The following is a 19849-nucleotide window of genomic DNA, read 5'->3' as shown; positions in this document are numbered from 1 at the left end:
CTTGTTTTGTCTGTTATTGTAGTTGTCTTTTTCCGGTGGTTGACTTGTCTTGTCTGAGTTTGTGGTTGTCTTTTTGCAGTGGTTGATTTGTTTTGTCTGTTATTGTAGTTGTCTTTTTCCAGTGGTTGACTTGTCTTGTCTGAGTTTGTGGTTGTCTTTTTGCAGTGGTTGATTTGTTTTGTCTGTTATTGTAGTTGTCTTTTTCCAGTGGTTGACTTGTCTTGTCTGAGTTTGTGGTTGTCTTTTTGCAGTGGTTGACTTGTTTTGTCTGTTATTGTAGTTGTCTTTTCCCAGGGGTTGACTTGTTTTGTCTGATTTTTGTGGTTGTCATTTTGCAGGGGTTGACTTGTTTTGTCTGAGTTTGTGGTTGTCGTTTTGCAGGGTTTGACTTGTTTTGTCTGAGTTGTGGTTGTCATTTTACAGGGGTTGACTTGTTTTGTCTGAGTTTGTGGTTGTCGTTTTGCAGGGGTTGACTTGTTTTGTCTGAGTTTGTGGTTGTCTTTTTGCTTTGGTGGTTGACTATGTTTGTCTGTGTTCATTGTCACAGCAGCTGTGTGTTTTTGCTGTGGTGGTCGGGTGGTTTTAAGTGTTGATTGATACAATCTATCTCTCCCTCTATCCCATAGGCCCGTACCCCTCGTGTGATCCGACGCAACCCCGACCAGCCGGCTCTAGCCGACCAGGCCAGCAGGGTGTCCTTTGCCTCGGCTGAGAGTCTGGAAACCATGTCTGAGGCCGACGTTCCCCTCGGGTTCAACCGCATGAACCGCCTCCGCCAGAGCCTCCCCCTGGCACGCTCATCCAGCCAGGCCAAGCTCCGTGCGCCAGGTCAGAACATAATGGTCATGTCACACTCATATCAGTCTTATTGACCACAATCATAACAACTAGTCATCTGTACCATCTTTGGGGTTGCAGGCAGGTTCACTCTAAAGGAAGTTTTATTCATATTCATAAGGAGAATGAGGATCACATTCATGAGGAGGTTTCTCAATTATACTTGATTCTATTTCGAATTCGTCACTGATTGTCTAGAATTAATTTAGAAAATGCCCCAGTAGACAGATGAGATTATTGTGATTGTGCCCTCTCTGCCCTCTGTAGTGTGTGTGTTTGTTGAGGTATTATAGTCAAATGAATCTCAATCCTCTCCTCTCCTCTCCTCTCCTCTCCTCTCCTCTCCTCTCCTCTCCCTCTCCTCTCCTCTCCTCTCCTCTCCTCTCCTCTCCTCTCCTCTCCTCTCCCTCTCCTCTCCTCTCCTCTCCTCTCCTCTCCTCTCCTCTCCTCTCCTCTCCTCTCCTCTCCTCTCCTCCTTCCTCCCTCCTTCCCCTCAGGCATTCTCTTCCTCCAGCTGGGCGAGGAGACGAGGCGGGTGCACCTGACCCACGAGCTGACCAGTCTGGAGACCCTGAGAGCCCTCATTGTCCACATGTTTCCCCAGAGGCTGACCATGGCAATGCTAAGGTGGCTTTATCACACTTTAGTAGAACGCTTTGTTATAAAGGCTACATAACGCTGTCATAAGAATGACATAACAATGACATAGACGGTGTAATAAACAATCAAGACAACTGGTGTCACCTTATGATAGCTGACTTTTAGCTAAGATAACATCTGATTAATTAGCTGGCAAGCTAAAGATAAATTCAATGAAATGAAACAAAAACAATCCTTATTAGGTCATTACCAAACAATAAGTGGCCTGTTGAATTGTAAATGCTCGGGTGTCAATGCCCATGTTCAGGTGCCCCAGCACGGCCCTGCTGATTAAGGATGAGGCCCGCAACGTATTCTATGAGCTGGAGGACCCACGAGACGTACAGGACCGCTGTGTCATCAAGATCTACTGTAAGGAGCCTGTCTACGGCACCTACCCCGGACACCACAACCCACATCTGGCCAACGGAGACCTCCGGGTGAGTGTAAAGGGGAGGTGTGTGTGTGTGTGTGTGTTTGTGAGTAGGAGTTATTTGTGTGTATCTGTGTCTGTCTCTGTCTCCCCCCCCCCCCTCTCGCTCTCTGTCTGTCTGTCTGTCTGTCTGTCTGTCTGTCTGTCTGTCTGTCTGTCTGTCTGTCTGTCTGTCTGTCTGTCTGTCTGTCTGTCTGTCTGTCTGTCTGTCTGTCTGTGTCTCTCTGTCTCTGTCTCTGTCTCTCTCTCTCTCTCTCTCTCTCTCTCTCTCTCTCTCTCTGTCCATCTGTATGTGTGGGCCTTGCTCGCCATGAGGAATCGTGATCCCTAAAGGTTTAACCGACCTCAGCAAGCTCTCTACCGAATTGAAAGCAAACACTGAGCCCAAGTACTCCTTCACCCCAAATAACATATTTGCAGCTACTCATGCTGTTCTGACAGTGATATTATGTTGTTTAGTAATGGAAAAATGAGTAGCTATTAATCAACCTACTGGAGCACAAATGAAACTCAGCCAGTCTCTATTAAATAAGTCTGCATGAATGAGTAATATGATACTACAACAGTAACACTGTTTTTGAATCCACACTGACCTGTTTCCCTCCAAGGCAAAAAAGGCTATTTGCTGACTGATAATGTTGTATAATATTGTACATTCACAGTTGTTCTCAAATGGTGTGTCAGCTAGAGACAGGGCTTTGTGTATTTCATCAGACACTAAAAAGTGATTTAGACGACAACTCAAACAGTTTGGGAAATGCTTGAATACACCATGGAGAATTGGCGTTGTCACTAGACATAAGCAGAAAAGAATGCGATAAAAAGTGAGAATGGAACTTGAAGCTCTTGACCCGCTCCACTACAGCCCCTTTGATGTGTACGGGGGCGTGCTCACACCTCTGTTTCCTGTCGTCCACGATCAGCTCCTTTGTCTTGCTGACGTTGAGGGAGAGGTTGCTGTCCTGGCACCACACTGCCAGGTCTCTGACCTCCTCCCTGTAGGCTGCCTCGTCATCGTCGGTGATCAGTCCTACCACCGTCGTGTCGTCAGCAAACTTGATGATGGTGTTGGAGTCGTGTGTGGCCACATGGTCGTGGGTGAATAGGGAGTACAGGAGGTGACTAAGCAAAACAGCCCATATGTGTTGTTGCCTACCCTCACCACCTGGAAGTGGCCTGTCAGGAAGTCCCGGATCCAGTTGCAGAAGGAGGTGTTCAGTCCCAGGGTCCCGAGCTTAGTCATGGGTTTAGAGAGGACTATGGTGTTGAATCCTGTAATCTATAAACAGCATTCTTACATAGGTATTTATTTTGTCCAGGTGGGTGAGGGCGGTGTTGAGTGCAATAGATATGGCATCATCTGTGGATCTGTTGAGGCGGTATGCGAATTGGAGTGGGTCCAGGGTGTTTGTGATGATGCTGTTGATGTGAGCCATGACCAGCCTCTCAAATCATTTCATGGCTATAGATGTGAGTGCTGTGGGACAATAGTCATTTAGACAGGTTACCTTGGCGTTATTCAGCACGAGGACTGTGTTGGTCTGCTTAAAACAAGTTGGTATTACACACCGGGTCCATGGCTTCTGGTTGGGGTATGTACGGTCACTGTGGGGACGACTTCGTCGATGCACTTATTTATTAAGCTGGTGACTGAAGTGGTAAACTCCTCCATGTTATCGGATTAATCGAAACAGTCCTGTAGCTTAGCATCCGCTTCATTAGACCACTTCCGTATTGGGCGTGTCACTGGTACTTCCTGTTTGAATTTCTGCTTGTAAGCAGGAGGATAGACTTATGGTCTGATTTGCCAAAGGGAGGGCGAGGGAGGACCTTGAATGTATTTCTGTGTGGTGTAAATGTGATTTAAAGTTTTGTTTCCTCTAGTTGCATAGGTGACATGATGGAAAAAAGGAGGTAAAATGGATTTCAGTTTCCCTCTGAATTGTGCATTTTCTTGATTTCGTATGGCCCTATACAGCTTGTTGAGTGCGGCCTTAGTGCCAGTATGAGTTTGCGGTGGTAAATAGACAGCTACGAAAAATATAGATGAAAACTCTCTTGGTAAATAGTATGGTCTGCAGCTCATCATGAGGTATTCTCAGGAGAGCAAAAACTCGAAACGTCCTTAACATTAGAGCTCACTCCACAGCTGTTGTAAACAAAGAGACACACCCCTCCTCCCTTCCGGTCTTGACGAAAAACTAGAAGGGTGTATATTTATGTCCACGTTCAGCCACAACTCTGCAAAACATAGGATATTACATACTCTTATGCCCCAGCCAATAAACCCAAGGTGAAGTGGGCCATACATGAGCCAGCAGAGCAGATTACAGACTGTAAACCATGACGGTACCACCGAGTAGCGCTGCACAGAGACAGGGAGGATATAGAGGGACAAAATGGATTGGATGACAGGGCTTAGCGGAGATTGATTGGCAGGTTGGTTGGGCGCTGAGGAGAGGGGTTAGAGTAGTGTGAGGAGATACAGTGAAGCTGTGCTCTGCTGTGGTCTATGACGGGGATTGTGTGACAGTGGGGCTCAGGGATCCTGTCCGAGAAGTCGTGGTTCGCCCCTCGCTAGTCAGTCACAGCTAGTGGGATTATTGTTTGTACGTATGGAGGCAATTGCAGGCGGTACTGTAGATGGTGGAGCTAATTTTTTTTTTTTAAGATTGAGCCTGACAAGTCAGTTAAGAACATAGGTGCCCCAGTCATTTCTCCAATGTGTGTAGAGCACAGGGGGCTCTAAGGTGCCACTGACCTCCTGTGGCGTAGCATCCATGGGGGGCTGCTATTGTCTTGTCAGGAAGGCTATTATACTTTAAGAGCCCAGGGGGTCATTAACTCAGGTTGGTTTTCAAGCTGCATCCAATTATGTGCAATTTTCTTTTGAATCACCAGTAATATTGTATTGTAAGGTATTTTATTCAACTTCACTCTTCTTCTATTCTGAGTATGTCTATCGTTCCTCTCTTCCTCCAATGACAGAGGGAGATGGTGTACACGCCCCAGCAGGATTCTCCGTCCAACCGTCGCCTCAGCAATGCCCCCGCCTCCTCCTCCGCCTCGACCCCCTCTAGCTCCCCGTCCCGCGTCCGTCTCCTCTACAGTGGCGGTGGCCGTCCATCCTCCTATGCCGGGCAACCTCACCTCCAGCATCACCCCCACACCCACTCCCTCCCCCACCCCCACCACCTCTCGCCCGGGGCCAGATGGCGGCCCACCACCACCCGCAGCAGCATCACCCCCAGCAGCTCCAACCCCAGCACCACCATCTCCAGCACCATGCCCAGGCTAGCTTCTCCCCCAGTGCCATCCTGGAGCGGAGGGACGTGAAGCCCGATGAGGAGGTCCACGGTATTGGCTCCAGAAGCATGGTGCTCCTGCGGGGCGATGGAGGGGGGATCTATGCCGACCCCTATTCCCTGGGCCAGGAAGGGGGTCGGCTTAGTCTGGCTGGCCCCCACTCTCCCCTACCCCCGAGGGGGGATCCCTATGGCTCTCTCTACCGGCGAGGAGGAGGCGGTGGTGGAGGGTTGGGACCCGGCTCTGTGCGCTCCCTCACTTCCTACTCGGCGGCGGCTCTGCAGGGAGAGCTGATGGACAGCGGCATCCTATACAGGCCTGGAGGCCCACTGTATAATGATGCTGCCTACGCCGCGTCCATGTTGGCCATGGGTTTCCGGGTGCCACCCCCCTCTTCCCCGCAGAAGATCCCTGACATGAGGGACTCGTATTCGGGCACCTTGCCCGGCCGGGGCTCCCCTGGGAGGCAGACCCTGCGGAGGGACTCGGTGTCCTCCTCCATGTTTGGGGAAAGTGCCAAAGCTAGGGGTCAGGGGTCAGGGTTGGGATCAGATCAGCTGTGTCTGATGGCTGGACCTGGAGGGGAGGGCGGTGGTTTCAGTTCAGCACCAGGTTTTAGTTCACCTCTACCAGGCAACGAGACCGAGACCAGGTGAGAGAGAGAGAGAGTGTGTGTGTGTGTGTGTGTGTGTGTGTGTGTGTGTGTGTGTGTGTGTGTGTGTGTGTGTGTGTGTGTGTGTGTGTGTGTGTGTGTGTGTGTGTGTGTGTGTGTGTGTGTGTGTGTGTGTGTGTGTGTGTGTGTGTGTGTGTGTGTGTGTGTGTGTGTGTGTGTCTGTGATGGGTATTTTGTGTGTTTCTGAACTTACTCATACCGTATGTGTTTCACTGCTAAGGGGGCGCATGGAGGTCATGGAGAAACAGATAGCCAGTCTGACTGGTCTACTGCAGACTGTTCTGACCAGGGGACCAGAGGCAGATAGCCCGTAAGGCACACACACACACACACACACACACACAACATACACACAGAGTGGGGACCTTTAACTTATTTAGTCTTTTTCAGGGATAAGATCGAGACGTCCAGTGACTGCTCGGGAACAGACAGTAAGTATCAACTGAAAACAGAACAAATATACATTCACGTTCCCCTGTGTCCCATTGACTTGGCAACATAAAGGGTACGGCTTGCAGAGCATCGTAAATGTTCTGTAGCTGAACTGCTCATGTGACTAAAGTGTGTATTGGTTTTTGTTAGTAATGTGTGCCGTGCTTCTTGTGCCTTATTTTAGCTGGACGATTTAAAAAAAAGAAAGGTATCTTCTTGTCCAAAGTCCTTGTCTTTTCCCCTCCCTCTGTGTCTCTATGACAAATTCCTCCCTTAACAGTTGATGTCTCTCGTGTGATGCACTTTGAGTTTTGTGAGGATTCTGTTTTGATTCTCTTATTCTTTATGTCTGTGTTCAGTGTCTGGATTCAGAACTGGGCTCAAAATGTGTTTCCCACTCCCTACAGTTCCTGCTGGAGTGTCATTTAGATTGACTTGTCATCATCAGTAGTGGTGTGGTCAGGTTTCTTTGTATGCATAGTTGGTGCTTTGGGGAGATCAATATGTATTTCTACTCCTGATACCATTCACACAGACCGGCAAAAAGATGGTTAATTGCTGGTAGTTGTCTGTGTAAAGGGGATTTTATGTTGTCGGATGAAAGTAGGCCTTTACCTTTTTGATCCAGACAAGTATTAAAAGGCAAGCTTTTAGTTAGACAATGCACTTAGACACACACTGGAACTGTGACAAGCCCTCCCCCAAAACAAGGCGTTCTTCAATAATTAGTTGTGCCAAGCTAGTTCACCTAAATTACAAAACCTATTTGCCTGGGAAGTTATCAATGCTAATGGTCTCATTTGGACTATTTACAAAGCAATTTGATTATTTTCTATGTAAAGCAATATGTGATTTTGTAGTTTGGGTGAACTCTAAGTTTGTGTGTACCTTAGTCTTATCAAACCAGTCCCTTTGTTTTGTTATGCCTGAGTCCTTTCAATGGCCCCTTGTGTCATTTCAACTGAAACGTCAAAGACTTGCTTGCTCCGGGCTTGCTGTTGTTACCCCTGAAATCTAGATGTATGTAAAGAAATCCAGCATTGTGTGTCCTTAAAACCTTCCCCACTCTGTCAATCATCATTACACCTATGTCTAATCGTGTAAATCCTCCCCCCTGTTACGCTGGATGATATAATTGGCTTCCGTGACAGCAGAATGCACATTCACGAGACCCTAATCCTGCTTTCTGATTGGCCAGCTCTGACGCCATCGGCTCCGTTGGCCCTGATGCCGCCCCCGCCCACAGGGTCCGCCCAGTCACTGACGGTGTCGCGGCTGCAGATGCAGAACCACCTGCATGGCCTGCAGCAGAACACCAGCAAGCTGCGCATACAGCTGTCCCAGCTGCGCGACATCCAGGTGAGCTCCAGAGAACGGTATGGCCGTACACACACACACACACACAAACACACATTCCTCAAGGCTCTAGTTGTTTTTAGATGCGTTTATATATCAATGTGTAGATTGTGTGTTTTTGTGTTTTTGTTTAACTCTCCTTGTGGGTACCTCACAAGGATTTTAAAACAAGGACTATTCGGACAAGTGGGGACATTTTGCCATTGCCACAAGGAAAAATGCTATTTTTGGTTTAAGGGTTAGGTTAGGTTTAGGGTTAGGAGTTAGGGCTAGGTGTAGTTTTAGGGTTAAGGTTAAGGGTTTGGGTTTAGGGTTAGGGTTAAGGTTAGGGATTTGGGGTTAAGGTTAGGTTTAGGGTTAAGGTTAGGGGTTTGGGGTTAAGGTTAAGTTCAGGGTTAAGGTTAGGGGTTTGGGGTTAAGGTTAGGTTTAGGTTTAGGGTTAAGGTTAGGGTTATGGATAAGGGTTAAGATTAGGGTTAGATTTAGGGTTAAGGGTTAGGGAAAATAGGATTTTGTATGGGAATCAATTCTTTGGTCCCCACAATGATAGCAATACAAAACTGTGTGTGTGTGTAATTTTGCATTTGGCCTGCCTTTTGGTCTGTGTGTGTGTGTTTTGACTTGTCATTGTGCATGGTTGACTTATGCTTGTTTGACGTATTGTGTGTGCGTCCAAATAACATGTCTTTGTGTCTGTCCATGCCTCGCCTCTCAGTTGGAGAACCAGGACTCAGTGCAGTCCCTGCTGAGGCAGACGGAGTCGGAGCTGAGCCTGATGATGCTGGATGCCATGCGGACCCAGGAGGACCCTCTGCAGAGGCAGCGTCTCTTAGTGGAGGAGGAGAGACTCAAGTACCTCAACCAGGAAGAGCTGCTCATCCAGCAGCTGCAGTGAGTTCAGCCTTTAAGTCATGCTCAAGCTAGGGTCTGTGTGAATGGAGAAAGAATGCAGACTGATTCAGATAGTAGAAAGCTGAATGGTACATTTAGTGTTGATCTGGAACCATGCAGTGCCTGCATAACATGGCTATAAGACAAGTGGCAACTGATTTTGGTCTTCACAGTGATCTGGAGAAGTCAGTGGAGGAACTCCAGAGGAACTCGTCAGTCAACCATGGCCTGGTGACAGAGAAGGACGTGGAGCAGAAGAGCATGGAGCTCAGGTCTTTGGGAGAGACGCTCACAGAGCTCAAGAGTAAGGATATCAATAGGGGATAATGATACAGGAAGATACAACAGTAAGGCAATGTTTGGATGGAATAAAATTAACCCCTCATATAATTACCTTACTATATAATTGCCACAAGGACCAAATCTGTTGCATTGACAGTGATTAGGCAGGTGTACGTGCCTAATATGAGTGTGTATCGCAGCAGGTAGCCTAGTGGTTAGAGCGTTGGGCTGCTGGATCGAATCCCCGAGCTGACAAGGTAAAAATCTGTCGTTCTGCCTCTGAACAAGGCAGTTAATCCACTGTTCCCCAGTAGGGTGTCAGTAAATAAGAATTTGTTCTTAACTGACTTGCCTAGTTAAATAAATGTTCAATCAAAAATAAAATCCAAAAATGATTAAGGAAGAGGTGCTAAACATGCATATGTTGTCCCGTCTGGCATCATAGCACAAAATCACACAGTGGAACGAGAGGCTTGTTTACCAACTTGTGATACCAGACTGGTTATGCGCCTAAATACCCTGAAATCTTTCTCCATGTGGTAGCAGAACCACAGGGGACAGAAAGCACAGTAAGCCCTGGCAGGGAACGAGACACAAAGACACTGCATGCATGTTTTACACACAAGCATAGATATACAATATACACCTTCCCTCTCTCATTGAGTTAATGGTGCTTCAGTCTCTGTATCTGTCTATCTCTGTCTCTCCCTCCCTCCCTCCAGACCAGTTCCCCAGTCTGCAGAGTAAGATGCGGGTGGTGTTGAGGGTGGAGGTGGAGGCTGTCAAGTTCCTGAAGGAGGAACCACACAGACTGGACACACTGCTGAAACGCTGTAACACTATGACCGACACACTGACCACACTACGGAGGTACGGTTCAACAACTGTGTTACATTAACATGTTGTTGTAACATCATTGTTACAAGGGTTCCATTCAACTGGTGACTTGGTTTTCAAGATAAGTAAAAATTATACTCTTTCAGTACAAGGAGAAAGCACAGTTCATAACACAAACCTTTTGGAGCAGATAAAAAATATATATTTTGAACTCATCCCAGAAAGCTGGTCACTAGCTTTGATGCAATAGGGCCCTGACAATGCTGTGTGTGTTGTTAGTGTATTGTATACCACCTGTACGTACAGAAAAGTGACCGAGGGCCTGTGGAAGGGCCAGGACGACATCTGCAGCCAGTCAGCCAAGCGAACTGAGGACACAGGAAAGAACTCGGACCTCGACATCCTGACCAGTCCACCGCTCAGCCTCAATGACCTGGGTGGCAGTGCCAGCCTTGCCAACTGGATGCCCATATCAGGCAGTGACCTGGACACCTCGGGGCCTGAGCAGGATCCCCACCCTACAGCCAGCTACAGAAGCCGGGCCCTGGATGAGCTGCCGAGCCGCCGCGGTGCTGACAAATCAGTGTCCGTGGAGGTCAGACTGGTGCGGAACATTCCTCCTGGGGTTTATTCATATAAACTCCTCCTCACACTGCTAAATGTACACATTTACACGGGAATCTGTACAGTTACCAGTGTGACCATTTTCTGGAAAATGTATAGATGTATAGTATATGTATAGTATATCTGTGTACATGAAAGCCGCAATATATTTCCAATATACAATAATATTTGGGTTGACAAATATGTGTGTTGGCATAGGCTGCAGAGCGGGACTGGGAGGAGAAGCGGGCCAGTCTGACCCAGTTCAGTGCCCAGGACATCAACCGTCTGCTGGAGGAGACGCAAGCTGAGCTGATGAAGGCCATCCCAGACCTGGACTTCGCTGCCAGGCAGATCAACAAGCCCGTGGTGCCCCCCAAACCCCACCCCAAACCTCAGTTTACCACCCCTGTCACTACCTCCACCAGCGCCTTCACCACCTCTAGTACCCTCACTACTACCAGTACTGAGCACCAGCCCAACAAGGTCCAGATCACTGCCCTGAAGCTGGAAGGGGGCTCACGTCGCGGATCTGGTGAGACTGAATACCACATCAACGTTGTTATATTTGTGATTGAGTTATGACTGAGCTGTCCTATAAAGATATGATGCCATTGTGTGTTGTAGCGGAGATGACAGTAACCAGGTATCGCACTGAGAAACCCTCTAAGTCGCCGCCTCCGCCCCCTCCTCGCCGCAGCTTCCCATCAACCCATGGGCTCACCACCAATCGCACTGGAGAAGTGACCGTCACCACCAAGAAGGTACAGTAACAGAGAGATGGCTGGGAAAGATATACCTGCAAACCGCAGGAGGATGCTGAGGGGAGGACGGCTCATGATAATGGCTGGAATGAAGTGAACAGAATTTTATCAAACACAGGACGGCTACACTATGAGCCGTCCTCCCCAATTAAGGTGTCACCGGCCACCTGTGGCTCAAAGTATGAAAATGCACATTCTGAATGTTTCTGAAGATACTTTAAGTTAGGCTATTGGATGTACTGTAAGGATGTTGTGAAGATGCGTCACATAAGACGCCAACCCTGTTTTGTTTTTCTAAGAAGCTGGAGCCAGAAGACGGAGAGGCCCCGAAGACTCTGGTCAAGCTGAGAAGGACACCGTCTGACACGCCTCGCCCCGCCTCCACTCCCCCCGTCATCGCCGCCTCAGCGATTAAAGATGAAGACCATGACGAGCGGATCATTGCTGAACTAGAGGTAGGAGTCCCTTCATTTGCAGTGTGTTACACTGCTGCAAAATGGTTTACCTTGAGCAGCTGCATACGTACGAAATGAGAATATGACATGCCGTATTTATTGTGTTCATTGCAATCGATGTTCGGTGTGCCTTAGCAAAATGATAACATTGTCTCTGTGACACTCTCCCACACCACACCCCTCACCACCTGCCTTCCACCACACATCACCTGCAAGATATTTCAGCTCAGATATTTCAGCGAACCCCCGTCAAAGTGTTCCCACTGCCCAGCAAACTACAAAGGCCAATCCCTGCAGCCCGTACCCTTCCTTGCACCTCAGGCTCCTTGGGAAGAAAGGGAAACCTTAAGCCCCCCCATAAGGCCCTCTCATTTTGCAGTGTCTGCGAACCTTCTAAGTCTGCCTCCTGTCCGGTCCCCCTCCTTCAGTCACTGCTGTTTCCTAGAGGGCCACTAACATCCCTGTTCATCATGGAGAGTCCCCTCTAATTCTGCTTGATACAGAAATTCTTTGAGCTGAAAACATGACAGAACGGAGTGCTTCTCTTGTCGAATTCAACCATCAACCATCTACAGTAATGTCTAATACCATTCAATCTAACTCCCCTGTCTGATTTAGCTAATTACTTCTTCCCTTGCTAATTCCACTGACTGCATTCTACACTCTGATCTGCATCCCGTAAATCCAAGATGGCACAGCATATATTCCATATATATTTTATTATATTTTTAACCTAAATTTCACCATACTCTCCTGCAATCCGCCTCACCCAATGTGGTATGGATCTACTATTTTCTATACTTTAGAACCCGAACCCCTAACAGAAGCTAGCCAGCTAACTAGCTACTAGCTAGTATTCAGTTAGCCACTGCTAGCGGTCATCAGCTAACTTTAGCCTGGTCAACTCCTGCCAGTCTGAACAGCGCGATTCAACCCAGAGCACACCGGACTGCTTTTTCTCCACCAAATCTCCACATCTCCAGATTCCTATCGCAAGCTCTGAACCTTTTCACCTGGATCATCGCAGCTAGCTAGCTGCTATCCGAGTGGCTACTCCTGGCTAACATCTCTGTCCCGAAGCAAGCACCAGTTAGCCTGGCACTAGCCTCGTGCTAGGCCCATCTCCTGACTAGCTGGAGAGGTCCATCAGCCACTCCTTGGGCTACAATACCTATTTTGCCAATTGGCCTGGACCCATTTTACTGCCGACATGGAGCCCCGCCGATCCATCACGACTGGTCTACCGACATAATCCACCCGAGGGGGTTTCAACAGGCTCCTCCGTCACGATGTCCCCTGAAGGCCCATCCACTAGCCTGCTAGCCGCGGCCCGCTAGCTGTCTAGAGCATATCGGACTGTTAGCTGAAGAGGTCCATCAGCCATTTTCTTGGGCTACAATACCTATTTTTCCAATTGGCCTGGACTGGTCTGCCAATGTAACCGTCCGAGGGGGCTACAACAGACTCTTCCATCGCGACGTCCCCCTAAGGCCCTTCTGCTAGCCTGCTATCCCCGGCCCGCTAGCTGTCGCAATCACCGTGCCTAGCCACTCACTGGTCCCTATGATCACTCGGCGACGCATGCCTCTCCCTAATGTCAATATGCCTTGTCCTTTACTGTTTTGGTTAGTGATTATTGTCTTATTTCACTGTCTAGCCTCCAGCCCTGCTCAATATGCCTTAGCTAGCTTTTTTGTTCCACCTCCCATACATGCGGTGACTTCACCTGATTTAAATGGTGTCTCTAGAGACAAAACCTCTCTCATCGTCACTCAATGCCTAGGTTTACCTCCACTGTATTCACATCCTACCATATCCTTGTCTGTACATTATGCCTTGAATCTATTCTTCCGCGCCCAGAAACCTGGTCCCTTTACTCTCTGTTCCAAATGCACTATACGACCGACCAGTTCTTATAGCCTTTAGCCTTACCCTTATCCTACTCCTCCTCTGTACCTCTGGTGATGTAGAGGTTAATCCAGGCCCTGCAGTGCCTAGCTTCACTCCCATTCCCCAGGTGCTCTCATTTGTTGATTTCTGTAACCGGAAAAGCCTTGGTTTCATACATGTTAACATTAGAAGCCTCCTCCCTAAGTTTGTTTTATTCACTGTTTTAGCACACTCTGCCAACCCAGATGTCCTGGCCGTGTCTGAATCCTGGATTTAGAAGGCCACCAAAAATCCTGAAATTTCCATCCCTAACTATAACATTTTCCGTCAAGATAGAACTGCCAAAGGGGGCGGAGTTGCAATCTACTGCAGAGATAGCCTGCAGAGTTCTGTCATATTATCCAGGTCTGTACCCAAACAATTCGAGCTTCTACTTCTAAAAATACACCTTTGCAGAAACAAGTCTCTCACCATTGCCGCTTGTTATAGACCACCTTCGGCCCCCAGCTCTGCCCTTGACACAATATGTAAATTGATTGTCCCCCCATCTATCTTCAGAGCTCGTACTGTTAGGTGACCTAAACTGGGACATGCTTAACACCCCGGCCGCTTACAATCTAAGCTAGATGCCCTCAATAGCACATAATTATCAATGAACCTACCAGGTCCAACAACAAATCCGTAAACACGGGCACCCTCATAGATATCATCCTGACCAACCTGCCCTCTAAATACACCTCTGCTGTCTTCAACCAGGATCTCAGGATCTCTGCCTCATTGCCTGCGTCCGTAATGGGTCTGTGGTCAAGCAACCACTCCTCATCACTGTCAAACGCTCCCTTAAACACTTCAGCGAGCAGGCCTTTCTAATCGACCTGGCCTGGGTGTCCTGGAAGGATATTGATCTCATTCCGTCAGTAGAGGATGCCTGGTTGTTCTTTAAAAGTAATTTCCTCATCATCTTAAATAAACATGCCCCATTCAAAAAATGTAGAACCAGGAATAGATATAGCCCTTCGTTCACTCCAGACCTGACTGCCCTTTCCCAGCACAAAAACGTCCTGTGGTGTACTGTATTAGCATTGAATAGCCCCTGCGATATGCAACTTTTAAGGGAAGTTAGGAACCAGAATACACAGGCAGTTAGGAAAGCATAGGCTAGCTTTTTCAAACAGAAACTTGCATCCTGTAGCACAAACTCCAAAAAGTTTTGGGATATTGTAAAGTCCATGGATAATAAGAGCACCACCTCCCAGCTGCCCACTGCACGGAGGCTAGGAAACACTGTCACCACTGATAAATCCACGACAATTGAGAATTTCAATAAGCATTTTTCTACGGCTGGCCATGCTTTCCACCTGGCTTCCCCTACACTGTTCAACAGCCGTGCACCCCCCACAGCAACTTGCCCAAGCTTCCCCCATTTCTCCTCCACCCAAACCCAGATAGCTGATGTTCTGAAAGAGTTGCAAAATCTGGACCCCTACAAATCAGCTGGGCTAGACAATCTGGACCCTCTCTTTCTAAAATTATCCGCCGCAATTGTTGCAACCCCTATTATTAGCCTGTTCAACCTCTCTTTCGTATTGTCTGAAATCCCCAAAGATTGGAAACTTGCCGCGGTCATCCCCCTCTTCAAAGGGGGAGACACTCTAGACCCAAACTGTTGCAGACCTAGATTTGTCCTACCCTGCCTTTCTAAGGTCATCGAAAGCCAAGTTAACAAACAGATCACCATCCATTTCGAATCCCATTGTACCTTCTCCACTATGCAATCTGGTTTCCGAGCTGGTCATGGGTGCACCTCAGCCATGCTCAAGGTAAACAATATCATAACCGCCATCAGTAAAAGATAGTACTGTGCAGCCGTATTCATCGAACTGGCCAAGGCTTTCGATTCTGTCAATCACCACATTCTTATCGGCAGACTCAACAGCCTTTGTTTCTCAAATGACTGCCTCGCCTGGTTCACCAACTACTTCTCAGACAGAGTTCAGTATGTCAAATCAGAGGGCCTGTTGTCTCTATGTGGGTTCCACAGGGTTACATTTTTGGGACATCTCTTTTATCTGTATACATCAATGATGTCGATCTTGCTGCTGGTGATTCTCTGATCCACCTCTCGCAGACGACACCATTCTGTATACTTCTTGCCCTTCTTTGGACACTGTGTTAACTAACCTCCAGACGGGCTTCAATGCCATACAACTCTCCTTCCATGGCCTCCAACTGCTCTTAAATGCAAGTAAAACTAAATGCATGCTCTTTAACTGATCGCTGCCTGCACCTGCCCGCCCGTCCAGCATCACTACTCTGGACGGTTCTGACTTAGAATATGTGGACAACTACAATTACCTAGGTGTCTGGTTAGACTGTAAACTCTCCTTCCAGACTCACATTAAGCATCTCTCATCTAAAATTAAATCTGGAATCAGCTTCCTATTTCGCAACAAAGCATCCTTCACTCATGCTGCCAAACATACCCTCGTAAAACTGACTATCCTACTGACTCCTTGGCGATGCCATTTACAAAATAGCCTCCAACACTCTACTCAGAAAATTGAATGCAGTCTATCACAGTGCCATCCGTTTTGTCACCAAAGCCCCATATACTACCCACCACTGCGACCTGTATGCTCTCGTTGGCTGGTCCTCGCTTCATATTCGTCGCCAAACCTACTGGCTCCAGGTCATCTTTGCTAGGTAAAGCCCCATCTTATCACAGCTCACTGGTCACCATAGCAGCACCCACCCGTAGCATGCGCTCCAGCAGGTATATTTCAGTGGTCACCCCCAAAGGCAATTCCTCCTTTGGCTGCCTTTCCTTCCAGTTCTCTGCTGCCAATATCTGGAACAAACTGCAAAATCACTGAAGCTGGAGACTCATTATGCCATTTGCACACAATGTATATATACTTTTCTATTGTGTTATTGACTGTACATTTGTTTATTCCATGTATAACTCTGTGTTGTTGTTTGTGTCACACTGCTTTACTTTATCTTGGCCAGGTCGCAGTTGTAAATGAGGACTTGTCTCAACTGGCCTACCTGGTTGAATAAAGCTGAAATAATAAAACATTTAAATATCTCCCTCACTAACTTTAAGCATCAGCTGTCAGAGCAGCTCACAGATCATTGCACCTATACATAGCCCATCTGTAAATAGCCCATCCAACTACCTCATCCCCATATGGTTCTTTTTTTTGCTCCTTTGCACCCCCGTATCTCTACTCGCACATTCATATTCTGCACATCTATCACTCCAGTGTTTAATTGCTAAATTGCAATTACTTCACCACTACGGCCTATTTATTGCCTTACCTCCCTAATCTTACCTCATTTGCACACACCGTATATAGATTTTTTATATTGTGCTATTGACTGTATGTTTGTTTATTCCATGTGTAACTCTGTGTTGTTGTTTGTGTTGCACTGCTTTGCTTTATCTTGGCCAGGTCGCAGTTGTAAATGAGAACTTGTTCTCAACTGGCCTACCTGGTTAAATAAAGGCGAAATAATTTTTTTTATTAAAAAAAATCTGTATTCTAACTAAGCTGTGCTCTAATTCTCTAACAAACTAACTGTTATGACAACTGACAGTTCTATTTGCTGGAGTGCATATTGGAAGTAAATGTATACTTCCAATATGCATGGAGTGTGTTAAGGTGGAATAATGTACAGATGTCGGATCTTAATTTGATCACTCTTTTCCCTGCGCAACAGGGAATTCAAAATAGCTGTAAAAAAATGTTGTTCTCTTTCTCTCCATGTGGGGACAATCGAGTCATTCGGACCAGTGCCAGCTATCAAAATCCTCCTGTCTCTCTCGCTCGCTCAAAGACTATGTCCTACTGCGACTATAGGCTTCCAGGTCCTGTTACTGCAACATTCAAATATTTCTCTGAAATGCAGCCATACACATCAACAACTGACGTTTTATATAGATTAATAACACAATATAGACATTGGTCTCCACTAAGACATCCACTAAGACATGTAGCTGAAATGCAGCCGTGTAACTGAAATGCAGCCACGCAGCAGGCTACAACTAAACTATAGCCTACTGTACAATCTTAGAAAAAAGGTGCTATCTAGAACCTAAAAGGGTTATTCAGCTGTCCCCATAGGAGAACCCTTTGAATAACCCTTTTTGGTTCCAGGTAGAACCCTTTTGAGTTCAATGTAGAACCCTTTACACAGGGGGTTCTTCATGGGACCAAAAAGGCTTCTACCTAGAACCAAAAAGTGTTCTCCTATTGGGACAGTCGAAGAACCCTTTTGGAACCCTTTTTACTAAACGTGTAGCCTATCAAAACTAATCACATATAGGCCTATAATATCAGATGTAAAGACAAGATGACATTGAGAATAGTGAGGTAGAAAACCAGCCCATTATTTTTTTAATCTACAGTGTATATTATCAAAAAAGACGGCATCTTAAGGTTTCTAGCAAACCTGAGGTTAAGAATTAACTGTCAAAATTGAGTTCAATTGTGGCTTGGGGTGGTCTAGCGGTTAGGGCAGTTGCCTTCTGCGTGCACATATAGGCCTACCGTTTCATTGTGGGTTCAATTCTGGCCCAAGCCCTTCGGTACAAATAACTAAATCACCCAATTGACTTGTCGACTGTTACACATTTAAAATATGGACAGTCCAGGGATATTTTACCCCTGATCTTGATAATAAATGACAATACCCAACACTTATGTCCATTTATTATAATCCAAATGAAAATTCACACAAGACGCAATGCAACCTGCACATAGCCTACATAGGCTACTTGAACTGGTATCCAGTGGACCTGCAGTCTAAGGTACAATGTAGGCACAGTACTGCATTGTATACAAACAAATCTTCCTGTAGGATTATTTTCATCCTGCGACAAAACGGGTCAAATTAAGATCCGACATCTGTACTTCAATTCAAGGTTCGGTGACAGGCTAAGAAAAATGTCAGAACACTCTTACTGCTCAAGTGACACATTTAGCTCTGTCAAAGGTCTTGTTTTATTGCTCCCAAATCAAAACAAGTCTCAGCTCACTAGGGAAGCTGTCAAAAGAGCTGTGGTAGAGCCGGTTTCAGGTTAACAACTCTGCACTACTGACAGAAATGACAAAACTGATCAGGATGTAGGGATAGCTCTAGTGAGACTGTCTTCACCCAAATTGTCCATCCTATTTCCTATATTGTGCACTGCTTAAGGCTCTAACCAAAAATAACTGCACTATATTGGGAATTGCGTGTCATCTCAGAATTTACCATGGCGCAAATAAGACTTCATGCTTTTGTCTTCCCATAGAATGCCAGCAACTCACCAGGGGCATCCAAGGGACCTCAGTCGACTGTAGCGGCCAGACTGAAGCACCTCCAGCAGGGCAGCCTGGAGAGACCCAAGACCAGGAAGCAGAGAGAGGACTTCCCCAAGATCCAGGGCCAACAGCAGGTATTCCACTTCTAGATGGCCCCTCCTCAGAGGAGTTTTCCTCCTCAGAACAGCTCTGGTGGCCTCCTGTGACATTGACAACTACCCCCTCTCACAGCTGTCTGGGGCAACTACTGGGCTATTTCAAGACTATACTGGGATACAATATGTTTTCAGTGGACACTGTAAGGTGATGAAAAAAGGGGTGGGCTCATCTGAAATGTTTTGACTTTGAGCTGTGCCAAGTGGTTGGATTCTAAGTGGATTGTGTACAGAGCGTGCTCTTTCCCTTTGGCTGACATTGATGTTTTTGAGGAGACTAAGGTGGTGGGGATATTGTACCCTAAATGAGCTGAGTGACACCTAAAACTGTACTCCTTGATAATGCCACGGAATAGTTTTACATCTCAATGTTGAACAGTGTTAATTTTGTCAGCTATTTTAGATGTAGTTTTCATCTTACTTAGTCTTTTGACTAAAATACTTTTTATTTTTAGTCCCATTTTAGTTATTTCATCCTTCGTAGTTTTAGTTATTAACAGTCAACAAAAACTCTGGACATTTTTCGTCTAGTCACTGTCATTTTAGTCACATTTTAATCTGTGAATTTTTTTTCTCCGTTAAATCATTCATATTTACCTCCAACATTCATGTCCACATTCAGATAGCCTTGTCCAACTAGACTTACTGTCCCCTCATACTGCTGGCAACATTGCTATTGTGGCAGATTGTACCATATAGGCAACAAAGCCTTGGCTTCAGGTTAAACAATTTAGACCTACAACTCTAATTTTCTCCCCGTCATAATGTTCTGATGGGGAAACAACAGTGATTCTCGTAAAACAGGAATCTGAACTTTCCGACAATGCCAGAATTATTACTGGGCTCCTAATATTCAGAAAATCGCATTAGTAGTTCCAGTTGGGAAAGAGCAACGGTATTTGCCGATCGCGAGAGAGGCAACATAGATGAATAACAGATCACATGGTACTAGAGTTTCTGATGTGATCAAAGCAAACATATCCTATA

At 46.6% G+C, this 19849-nt stretch overlaps 2 protein-coding genes across 2 annotated transcripts in view; both read left to right on the top strand.

Annotated features, from left to right (window-relative positions):
* The window catches only part of LOC121838670 (SRC kinase signaling inhibitor 1-like), a 27598-nt gene extending 17551 nt beyond the window's left edge, over positions 1 to 10047 (top strand). Inside the window, exons 3-13 of the mRNA XM_042305406.1 lie at positions 627 to 828; positions 1335 to 1464; positions 1745 to 1916; positions 4898 to 5116; positions 5203 to 5867; positions 6109 to 6198; positions 6279 to 6319; positions 7519 to 7679; positions 8392 to 8567; positions 8741 to 9719; positions 9966 to 10047. Coding sequence (XP_042161340.1) covers positions 627 to 828; positions 1335 to 1464; positions 1745 to 1916; positions 4898 to 5116; positions 5203 to 5867; positions 6109 to 6198; positions 6279 to 6319; positions 7519 to 7679; positions 8392 to 8567; positions 8741 to 8894 — 2010 coding nt within the window. The 3' untranslated portion in view covers positions 8895 to 9719; positions 9966 to 10047. The remainder of the gene's footprint in view (positions 1 to 626; positions 829 to 1334; positions 1465 to 1744; positions 1917 to 4897; positions 5117 to 5202; positions 5868 to 6108; positions 6199 to 6278; positions 6320 to 7518; positions 7680 to 8391; positions 8568 to 8740; positions 9720 to 9965) is intronic.
* LOC112223239 (SRC kinase signaling inhibitor 1-like) lies at positions 9733 to 19849 on the top strand. The gene is made up of 5 exons (XM_042305405.1): positions 9733 to 10290; positions 10509 to 10824; positions 10917 to 11053; positions 11353 to 11508; positions 18698 to 19849. The coding sequence occupies exons 1-5, from the start codon at positions 10150 to 10152 to the stop codon at positions 18854 to 18856; spliced, it is 909 nt and encodes a 302-aa protein (XP_042161339.1). The 5' UTR covers positions 9733 to 10149; the 3' UTR covers positions 18857 to 19849.

This window comes from Oncorhynchus tshawytscha, linkage group LG24 (assembly GCF_018296145.1).
Source record: "Oncorhynchus tshawytscha isolate Ot180627B linkage group LG24, Otsh_v2.0, whole genome shotgun sequence".
NCBI lineage: Eukaryota > Metazoa > Chordata > Actinopteri > Salmoniformes > Salmonidae > Oncorhynchus > Oncorhynchus tshawytscha.
The sequence above is the reverse complement of the archived record's forward strand: the minus strand, read 5'-3'. Positions and strand labels throughout refer to the sequence as shown.